At 35.7% G+C, this 11511-nt stretch overlaps 2 protein-coding genes across 2 annotated transcripts; both read left to right on the top strand.

The window, feature by feature from the left end:
- The first annotated feature begins 240 nt into the window (after window positions 1–240).
- On the top strand, window positions 241–6129 carry LOC121755687 (putative disease resistance protein RGA3). The gene is made up of 3 exons (XM_042151037.1): window positions 241–3830; window positions 5434–5558; window positions 5873–6129. Exon 1 carries the CDS (start codon window positions 1944–1946, stop codon window positions 3015–3017), a length of 1074 nt encoding a protein of 357 aa, XP_042006971.1. The 5' UTR covers window positions 241–1943; the 3' UTR covers window positions 3018–3830; window positions 5434–5558; window positions 5873–6129.
- On the top strand, window positions 419–1108 carry LOC121754699 (disease resistance protein RGA2-like). Its single transcript, XM_042150015.1, has one exon. The coding sequence runs from the start codon at window positions 419–421 to the stop codon at window positions 1106–1108; it is 690 nt and encodes a 229-aa protein (XP_042005949.1).
- Window positions 6130–11511: the final 5382 nt, after the last annotated feature.

Genomic DNA, 11511 nt, shown 5'->3' with positions numbered 1-11511 from the left:
AATTTATTTTTAAATAGAAAGTTTTTAAATTTTAAATGTTGGATTGAAATGGAAATAGTGACTTCTATTTTTAAAAGATGATGTATTAAAATGAGTTCTAACATAAAAAAAAAGTTGTGTGCAATAATTGAAAGAAAAAGAAAAAGAAAAGCATATTTAGAATGAATGGAAGAAGTTTATCCATTTCTTTACCTTAGCACTCTCTTTCTCACACTCCACCAATTATTCATTTCCATTACCTTACTCTGGCGGCAAGAATTGAAATATAAGAAAAAGGAAAAGGAAAAGGAAAAGGAAAAGGAAAAGGAAATCAGGAATCATTTCATTACCTTTGTCCCTTTTTCTCTCTCTGCATCAATTATTCATTTCCATTCCAAAACCATAACCCTTCGCTCTGAAACAGTGCTCAGCACAAAGAATGGAAGAAGCTGCCGCTGCCGCCTTGCTTCAAGTTCTATTTGAAACCCTCAAGAATGAGGTCTCACTTGTTCGAGGTTTCAGAAATGAAGCACAACAGTTAAGTCAGAATCTGGACATGATCCAGAAATTCTTGAGTGATGCAGAGATGGGCTCCATCCCCGGTGAGGCTGTCAGTGTCAAGAAGTGGCTCACGGATCTCGGAAACGTGGGGTTCGATGCTGACAACGTTTTGGATGAAATCAAATACCATCAACTCTCCAAACAAAGCAATGCTATGAAACAAAAGGTATTATCATACTTCTCATGCTGCCTTCATATTTCACGTGCTCCAAGTATGGCTCATAGAATCCAACAAATCAATGGGAATTTGGGGGTCATTAACCAAAGGGCTGCCGACCTTGGCCTCGTCGGGAGACTTGCTGCTGCTGTGCCCACTTTGCCTGACGTTGCTCGTGAAACTCACTCATTCTCTCTTGATCCAATTTTTATTGGAAGAGATGAGATGATGTCAGAAATAGTTGAACAGCTTTCCGCTTGTATCACAACTGATGTACGTATTTCCATCCTTGCCATTGTGGGAATGGGAGGATTGGGGAAGACAACTTTGACTAGGAAAGTCTTCCATCTTCTCAAAGAAAAAGGATCTGTTTGGATCACATATTTGGGTGCATGTTTCTCGAATTTTTGATCCACTCATTCTTTTCAACAAAATCCTCAAAGGATTAACTTCTCCTGATCAAGTCGAAATTGGGGATAAGGAAGGTGTTTTAAAAAAACTTGTCGATGCCTTAAAAAATAAATCGTATCTTCTTATTCTTGATGATATTTGGAATGAAAGTGTTCTCACATGGGAAGAATTTATTCATCCCTTGTTGCGCATTAGTTCTATGAAAGGTAATGCGATTGTTGTTACCACCAGAAGTATGGACGTCGCTTCAATTATGAATCCACTTCGTACACTTGAGCTGCAAATGTTATCAGATGAAGATTGTTGGTCAATTATCAAAGAAAAAACTTTTGGAAAAGAACTTGAGGCCTCTGGAACTAAGATTGCAGAAAAATGTAAAGGTTTGCCATTAGCTGCTAGCGTAGTAGGTGGAGTACTACTGTGTGATAAATCTGAAGTAAGATGGCATTCAATCAAAGAGAATTGGCTTTCACGCTATGAAGGAAATGATATCGAACGGATATTGAAGTTCAGTTTTGATAATTTGTCTCTACCGTCACTCAAAAAGTGTTTTGCATATTGTTCGATTTTTCCTAAAGGTTACAAATTTAAAACACAAACTCTGATTGAGTATTGGATGGGCGAAGGATTTCTTGAAGCTGATGAAAGCAGTGACATGGAATCTATGGGAGAAAAATTTATCCATGTTCTTCTACGCAGCTCTTTACTGCAAATTGCAGAAAGAGATGTTTATGGAAATGTGGAAAGTTGTGTGATGCATGATCTTCTGCATGAACTTGCAGCTTCTGTTTTAAGAGGTTCTTTTAAGAAAGATTAAATTACCCGAGTTCGATACATGTTTCTCGAAGAAGATTCAATTGCTGTTCTAAAAACAAATGAAAAATATTTGCGTACATTACTGTCCAGGTATCACATGAATGATTACATGTTCTCAAACTTTGAATCTCTTCATGTTTTAACTTCTGGAGGTTGGGATGCTGAAGAGTTGTCAAGTGAAATCAAGAAGTTAATACATTTGAGAGTTCTTGATATTGACGAATCATCTATTGAATATCTTCCTGATTGGATTGGTGAACTCTTGCACTTGCAGACACGGAGAGCTTGTAATAGTGAGTTAAAGAAACTTCCAAGTACTTTGAAGAAGTTGAGAAACTTAAGGCATCTTTATATTGAGAAAGATGTAGAGTTGTTTGCCGAGATTGGTCTGTTAACTTCCCTCAGGACCCTAAAGTTTTTTAGGGTGGGCGACAAGAATGGCTACAAAATTGAAGAGCTCGGAAGTTTGAATTGTCTCAAAGGAAAACTGCAAATTGATAACCTTGAAAGGGTTCATAACAAGGAAGAGGCTAAGAAAGCAAATCTATGTAACAAGCCAAAATTATTGAAGTTGTATTTGGGATGGGAGATTGGTAGAGAAAGTGACACTACAAATGATGAGAATATGTTGGAATGCCTCCAACCTCCCTCACGTCTGGAGAAGTTGGTGATTAAAGGATTTGGAGGCAAAAGACTTCCATCATGGACTCGAAATATGGAAGTTGATAATGGACGTCAAGGTTGTAGGCTACCACTTAACAAGTTGGTTAAGATAAGACTCTCCGACTGCTCAGAATGTGAAGAAATCCCAATGTTTGGGCAGTTGCCAAATCTCAAGTGTCTTGGGTTGTACAGATTGAGGAATGTGAAGTCCATAAATTCTTCATTCTATGTATCAGTGAATGATGATACACATACTGTTTTCCCAGCGCTAGAAGAGCTGGTGTTGGTTACCTTGCCTAAGCTCACAGTGTTGAAGGGAATAGAATCAGTGGATGCAAGTGCTGTCAGTGCATTTCCTCGCCTTCAACACTTGATGATCGAGGATTGCCGAGTTTTCCTTCCCATTTCTGGTCGTCCCTCAAATATTTGAATTTTCGTCGTATTGGCAGACATGTTTCAAACGGAATTAACGTTGCTAACGGAGCTTTGGATAGATGGAGTAGATGATGTAGAAAGTCTCCCAGATGGGCTATTCTATAGAAATCCAAATCTCTCAAAGTTGACTATAATTCAGTGTTCCAATTTGAGAGAAATACAAGACGGTGTAGGCACCCTCAGTTGTTTGAAAGTATGTCGCATAAGTGATTGCCCAAATCTGAAACGGATAGGAGATCAACCATCACAAGAAAGTCTCAGATCCCTTACAACTTTGTGGATAAGGAAGTGCGAGGCTTTGCTGTATTTTCCATGTGAAATGCTAGGTGTTGAAGGATTTAAGTAGCCTAGAGAATCTACCCGGCCGTCTCCTAAAATCCCCCCGTTTAACACATGTGACAATCTCAATTCATGACCACTTGTTTTGTTGAGAGTCCCCCTCCTTTTAGTAGGTTGGCATGGTTAAGCATAGATGCTAGTGTGGGGGGATTAATGGAGACTGTTAATGGCATATTGCAAGGATGCTGCAGCTCGCTTATTCGCTTACAATTGAAGGGGATGGAAAGTTGGGAAAAGCTGCCGGAATCGATTCAACACCTCACTAAGAGTTACCTGAATCTCTAAGGCAGTTGCGTATACAAGATTGTAAGAAGTTAAAGGCATCTACCCTCTATGGATGCAATGCGGCGCCTCACTGAATTAAACTCCTTATATATAGAGGGATGCCCAGAAATATGTGTTGAAGCTGATTCTCAATGCCCCAACATTTCCCATATCCGTTACATCTATATTGATGGACGCCGCATCCGTGAGTTTGAATACTCCCATCTTTTATTGCTTTGATTTCTAACAATGAATATTGGTCTCTAAAATCATGAAATTTAGCCGTATTTACAATTAAATTTAAAATTGGTGTTAAATATCACAAACTTAATATTTTGTTTGTTATTTCCCAATCCAACCCAAACAAGATATTTTCAGCGAAAAACTTAATTTACATGGGCAACCATGAATATTTTTAATATTATTTTATCACTTAAGTATGATAAAAAAAATGCACATAATGTAAAATTTATTATATTTAAGACCGGTTTTAGAGTGTATGGGAAATACCAAAATTTGGTCAACGTTTATGATTTTAAGAATCAATATCCCTTTTATTAACAGTTGCATGTCTATTTCCTCCTCACCACCAGATTACCTTCACTTTATTAATTTATAGGAACAATTACATATATAGTACTCTCTTCGTCCCAAGATATTTGATTGACTTCTTTTTTGCACTTGTTTTGAATAAATTGCAATAAATAGTTAAAGTAAATAAATAGTAGAGTAAAAGCAAGAATAATGTAGAGAAGTATCTTATCTACATTATTATCGCTTTTACGTTACTATTTATCCACCCTAACTATTTATTGCAATTTTTTTAAAATAAGTGCAAAAAAGAAGTCAATCAAATATCGTGGGATGGATGGAGTACATTTTTGTAAACGATCTACCCCCATAATCACGTCTGATGCCTCCAATCCCAATGCTGGTAACAATAATTACACCTTTGTCAAAGTTCTAATTTTCTGAAATTCTACCTACTAAATGTTTACTCGTTTACTGTCTCACATAAATTATTACATTGTGTTGTTTTGATATTGGCGCTACTAGGTTGGAGCCAGTCTTTTCAAAGTAGATATCCAATTTAATCTCATTATTTTAGGATGAAAAAAATACCATCGTTTTGGGTTTCAAATGTCTTGCGGTTGAATTTCTTTTGCAATTACCTTAGGGTGGACATTTTTCTTTAGAACTTTAAAATGATACGACAAAATTGAATATTTAGATAACGTACAAAATTTCTGGCTTTGTCTCTATGGTTTGTGGTAGATCATAGATGCTACTTTTGGATACTAATTTTGGATGTAAGTTCTTAGTTCAAATAGAGCTTAGGAGTTGGACTCATTTAGCTGGCAATGATCGTTAGGGTGATGATTAAGAAATAAATATGCAGATTTTTTGTTTTCTGATTGGAAAAATTCCAAAAAATGTTGTTTAAATAATCTTTTAAATAATTTATAACTAAAACGTTTCTAATTTTTAGGTGCCAAACTGTTTTCTTATAATACCATAACTTAATGATAAATTAATAAAGTATATAAATATTATTAATGAAAAATGAACTTGTCTGTAGTGAGCTAGTAAGGTTTTATAATAATAGTATAATTTAATGTGATTTGCTATTGTGTCATGGTCTTACTTACTTGTTCTTTAACTTCTATTATCTAAGGGATGATTCTAGTTTGGAGCTAGTATTAATTAGTAAGTCAACTTACAAAGTTAAGTTTTGACACACTTAATCCCAAAATGATTAATCTAACATTACTTTGTCTGTTTGTCACTATGTTTTTCGTGTCGTGCAGAAGATCAAAGCAGAAGGAAAGGTTCGTGTTTGAGTTTGAGTTGCTTCTAGAGAGTGAGGAGGTGAAGGAGTGTGTGCCCATTAATTTTCTTCAACTTGATGTCAACATTCTTCAAATTCAAATAGGTAAGATTCAGTTTCACCAACAATTCCCTATTCTTTGATTGTTTTTTATATGATTGTAGAGAGTGTGGATATATATAGATATATATAGTCTTGCGTTAGTACTAAGATTTTCGTTGGACTTCGTTTGGCTGTGTTCTTGTTGTTGTGGTGGTGTTGTACTCTTGCTCATCGTTCTTTTCTTGGAGCCTTTCATTTATCAAAACATATGTATATAAAATTTGTTTAAGACAACATCTCTAATTCTAGTCATGTTATTACGTATGTTTTCCTCTACCTCTTCACACTGTAAATTGCAAATTTAAATTTCCCAACAGGTTAGGCAATTGTCTGCGCTGTGTGTCTTTCTCATTCCGCAAAGTGGTGGCAGAAAAAGATGAAGCAAAGACTTGTGTTAGAGCAACGTCCAAATTTGCTTACCAACAAACTTTGACAGTTGTACTCATTTTATCCCCGTTTGGTGCATGAAATTTGTGAAATGTAAGGTATTTTAAGATGTTTGGATTGGTTTTGTTGTTGTAATTTATCAAACAAGATCCTATGTTTTGTAGTTATATCATGGTCTTTTATCTTACTACTAGATTATTGCCACTTATATTTAGTGATGGATTCATAATTTTGATTTAGGGTGTCTCGGACACTTGGTGTTATAGCAATTGATATTGCGTAGCTGTTGAGTCACCGCTGTCAAGCAAGCAACGACAACTCGACAGCTACGCAAGGCAATAGCTGAGTGTTGGCTCTTGTATTCTTTTTTCCTTCTTTTTTCGGTCTCTACCCCTACTTTTGAATAGGTCGTGGAAATATAGTTATATGGGTTATGGAGTATTGATGTTGGATTATGTTAGGAGTTTTGTGATGATAACAACGAGTGAGGGTGCATCGGAACCGAGCGTGGAGTGTGCGACACATGATCAAGAAGTTTGAGTTCAAAACTCTGTTATGCAACGGCTATTAAAGCTATTACACATTCATGGCAGTTTCAACTGCATGATACAATCCCTATAAATATTGCTGCAATCCAAGGAGTTCATTTGAGAAGAAACGAGAGAGAGAAATCAGCTGAGAGATCATAACAACAATCAATAGCTAGAGTGAGAGATACACACTATCTTTGTGAGGAATTAGCTTGTATAGTCTTCGGTGTGATGTGAGTTCATATGCGAAGAGAGAGTAGCTTGTTCTTGAGTGTGTGATCTTGTTGTATGATTGTAGTTCTTGATCGTGATTGAAGTAAATCGATCCGTGATTCTCCCGTGGACGTAGGCTTACGCCGAACCACGTATATCCTCGTGTTCTTGTTGTTCCATTTCGTTTTTGCTCCGGTCTAATTTCCAACAAGTGGCGCCGTCTGTGGGAAAGAGGAGAATCGTTGGAAAAAGTCGGAGCTCAGTTCGAGAAGGGATGCGCAGCGGTCTTGGAGAAGCCCAATCCCGAGAGCAAAGGGAAGGCACCTGTTCTGGATGAGAAGGCACATCGCGGTGGAGGTGGAGGCGGAGGTTTCCGTGGACCTCGCCGCGAAGCACCGATGGATGATGATGATGTGCCGGTTCCCAGTAAGGCAGCAGGCTCTCATCACCAAGTGGATTCAATGATGAAGAAGCTTGAAAAAGGGGATTGAAACTTGATCAAGCTTCGGAAGGAGAAGGACTTGTTGCTGGCTAAGGTTCGGAAACTGGAGGAAGAGGAAATCAGTTTCAGGGGTGAATCTGAGGTCAGAAAAGATGGTATTGCGGACTCTGAAACAAGAAGATAGAAGCAAATTGGCGGATAAAACTATCATTCTTGCTTCGACAGACTATCATTCTTGCTTCTACAAACTATCATTCTTGCTTCTACAAATTATCATTCTTGGTTCTACAAACTATCATTCTTGGAGGCTGAGAAGGAGCTTGCTTCGAGAATACTTGTATCGAGAAATCCGAGTGGTGATGATGCCGTTTTAGGCGATTCCCCCCTTTTTTATCTGCGTGAAAGCGCCGACAGATTGATATGGAAATGGAGTTTCCAGTCATGAAGAGTTTCTGACGGAGGAGCAGAGGAGATGCTGAAAATAGCATCGCAGAATACTAAGGAGGGGAGAGGGTTCATCAAGATTCGTAACAATTGTCGCTGCACTGCTGTCTGCAACTCAGGAGCTTCAGAAGTTGAAGCAAGAACTGTCAATGACGTCTGCTGCGAAGAACCAGGCACAGAGCCATGCTGACGATGCAACAAAAGTAGCTGAGATTCATGCGGAGAAGGTCGAGGTTTCGTGACGAAAACCGTAGGAAATTACACGACTGGTGGAAAAGCTCTGTGTAACCAGGAGATGTTTGAGGGATGCGAAGAAGCATGAGAGCAGTGTCGACGACGCGTGCTCGTTAGCGGTCCAGGCATCGATCCTAAGCGATGAAAGTGGTAATAATATTGACAGAAATTCGGTTATCACTTATGAGAGATGTGTGATATCTCTAGGGATCAGCAACTCCAATTCTGAACAGGGAAGATTCAGATTAGGTGGAGGTTTTATCGTCCGGTGGAGGCGATCGTCCGGTGGAGGCGTTGTGGCTGATCAAGGAAGTGATGGAGGAGGATCTGGGGATGATTCTAGGGGTCAGGATGCTGACAAGAATAGTCAAGATTGGCGCTACTCGGACATGAGATCGACAAAGTTCAAGATGATCGAAAGAAGTGTTGTATCATCTCAAAAGGTGGAGGATTGTTAGGAGTTTTGTGATGATAACAACGAGTGAGGGTGCATCGGAACCGAGCGTGGAGTGTGCGACACATGATCAAGAAGTTTGAGTTCAAAACTCTGTTATGCAACGGCTATTAAAGCTATTACACATTCATGGCAGTTTCAACTGCATGATACAATCCCTATAAATATTGCTGCAATCCAAGGAGTTCATTTGAGAAGAAACGAGAGAGAGAAATCAGCTGAGAGATCATAACAACAATCAATAGCTAGAGTGAGAGATACACACTATCTTTGTGAGGAATTAGCTTGTATAGTCTTCGGTGTGATGTGAGTTCATATGCGAAGAGAGAGTAGCTTGTTCTTGAGTGTGTGATCTTGTTGTATGATTGTAGTTCTTGATCGTGATTGAAGTAAATCGATCCGTGATTCTCCCGTGGACGTAGGCTTACGCCGAACCACGTATATCCTCGTGTTCTTGTTGTTCCATTTCGTTTTTGCTCCGGTCTAATTTCCAACAGATTATAGATGGTAGATTAAGCTTTTGAATTAAAATTAGGGGAGCACAATTTGACTTATAATAAATGCTTCATAATCATATCATCATATGATACTTTAAAAATACGATCACATCATAATCAAATAGTTATAATAGTATATGAAACTTCATTTAAAACCAGAAAATGATATCATGTGTTTCATATTTAATCTCAAATAGTTAAGTGCGATTAACGTGATATAGTTCTATATCTATACATATATAAAAGGAGAGTTTTGAGAAAAATTACAGGAATGCCATTGATAATATAAAAAGATTTTTCTAATATACTTACTATATTATTAAATTTAATTATCGAGTTATGTAACCTAAATGAAATTTTAATACTATCGAGTTATGTAACCTAAATGAAATATTAACTTTTCATGAAATTTTTCATGACATTCATTGCCACTTACCCACATACCTATTAACTTTGGGATTTATATAGTCATTAATGTTGGGTTACAGTGGAAGTAACGAGGTATTCTTTCAGACTTGAATATGAAGAGATTTTTCTTTTAATACTGCTACTCTTAATGGTTGATCATCAATCATGGTGTTTATGCTGTTCTCCTTGCAGGTCCTTATGGAGGAAGTTATGTATGTTTTGAAGTATCCAGCTTAATTATGTGATTTTTTTCCTTTTCTTCATGTACTATTGTGAAGTGTCGAATACATATTCGTCCTAAATCGAGATATTGAAAAGTTTTGGAAGAGTCACATACTTCGTTTTTTGGACTATAAATATATGACATTTGATAGCGCTTGTAATCCACACATTCCTATATATCCTTCTTCATTATATTATTTGCTTAACTTTATGCAATAATTTTACTCACTTTTAGATATTTTTCTGAATCAATATTGTTGTACCATGAAGTCAGTTTTTTATTTATGATTATTTTTCGTGTTTGTGATTATCAATTGCTTTTCTTCTTCCCCTTTAATATACCTAATATATTTTGCTGCCCCGCCCAATACCTAAATAACTCTCCACCACTATATGCATTCTTTATTTTTATTTTTTTATTATGTTATTGTATTTTTGTTGATGATTTTGATCGATTTGGGTATCTTCTAATATATATTTATACATTATTTTTATTGACATGTGTTTGTGATTGATCTTTTGTAGTATATATCAAAAAGTGATTATTAAATGATATGTGATTTGTGTGCAATTTTTAGCATATAAACTTATTTGATTACATGAGTTTTTATTGGTACAATAAATTAAATTGATGTTGTACAAATTTGTGATTTTAGAACTTGAAATAGTAATATTGTTTCTCATTCGGTATACGTGAATTTACAGTTTTGAATTAATGCAAATAGAAAATTCATTGGGACTTGCACGTGGTGGGATACTAGTTATAATAAAGCTTTTAACTTTAATTGTAATACTTGGATAAATAATACTCTCGTTCTTCTGCGATCAATAGTCTTTTCTTTATTTATTTTTTCATTTTAAGTCATCCCAAAAATTAGTCACTTCCTTTTTTAATAATTTTCTCTTTTTAATAAGGTGAGTCGTATTGTCCGCAAATAATATTCTAACTACTTATATTTTTTTCTCTCTCATACTTAACCATTATTTCATTAATGATATGCCGTGGTGGACGGAGCGAGTACAACTTTGATTGGATCGACAAACTAATGCATATTGAATTCATTAACATAATTTGACCCAATCACTGGAACAGGTCCATCAATTCTCAGGCCCATATTCGATGTCTAAATTAGGCCCAGTTATTTAATATGTCTAGCCTATATCCACGTGATAATCACACTCTTTCGTTTTTATCACAATTTTATTTTTTTACTATCTACAAAATATATCACTTTCCTTATTAAAATACTACATACATAGAATTCAGCTTTATATTTATATATTTTTGTTATTATTTCAACATGGTCCATATATTTGTATTAATATTTAATATCTGTTTATACATATATAAAAGGCGACTTTTGACCTTCTTTTGAAATATTTATATTTTTTGTCCTCATTCTTAAATATTTATAAATTATGGACCAATTTGAATATTATGAAATAAATTTGAATTTACAAGTAACTCTCGTGAATATTTATTTAGATATTTTAATGAGTATTTGACTAATTCTTAAGGCACTACAATGAGTAACGCTACAAATCTTTAAATAGGATAATGAGCATTTAACAAATTTTGTAACCTCTATTGTCTTAATTTTACAATTTATAATGTTTTAATTTCATGATCTCTCATGTCCTAATTTTGTGCCTATGAAAGGCATAGAGTTGTGGATGAATTACACACTAACAAAAGCATTTTTCATTCTCTCAAGCTCTCAACATTTTATTTCACATTTTAGGAACATTCTTTTGCTCGATTTTTGGAGCCCCATCAAGTCCATAGGTGACTAGCGGGTTTGAGATGTTAAATATGTTAGGAGGAAGTCGTTTCATCTTTGGGGATAATACGTCTGTCCGAGAGCACTAACCATATGTGATGTAATTTGTCTTGCGAAAATAGGGTTTTTCTTGACTAATTTTCATTGTAATTCCTATTTCATTTATTGTTGTTTTTTTTCTTTGATTACAATAGTTAGAGTACTGCATGTATATGGTTCGAGAATTTTATCCCAATATTTCTTACAATTCTTAGAAATAATAGCAATAAAAAATGCCAACAGACGACAAAATAATAGCAATAAAAAATGTCAAAACAGTGTCAATGGTAGATATTATATTGACA

Source organism: Salvia splendens, chromosome 11 (assembly GCF_004379255.2).
Source record: "Salvia splendens isolate huo1 chromosome 11, SspV2, whole genome shotgun sequence".
NCBI lineage: Eukaryota > Viridiplantae > Streptophyta > Magnoliopsida > Lamiales > Lamiaceae > Salvia > Salvia splendens.
The sequence above is the reverse complement of the archived record's forward strand: the minus strand, read 5'-3'. Positions and strand labels throughout refer to the sequence as shown.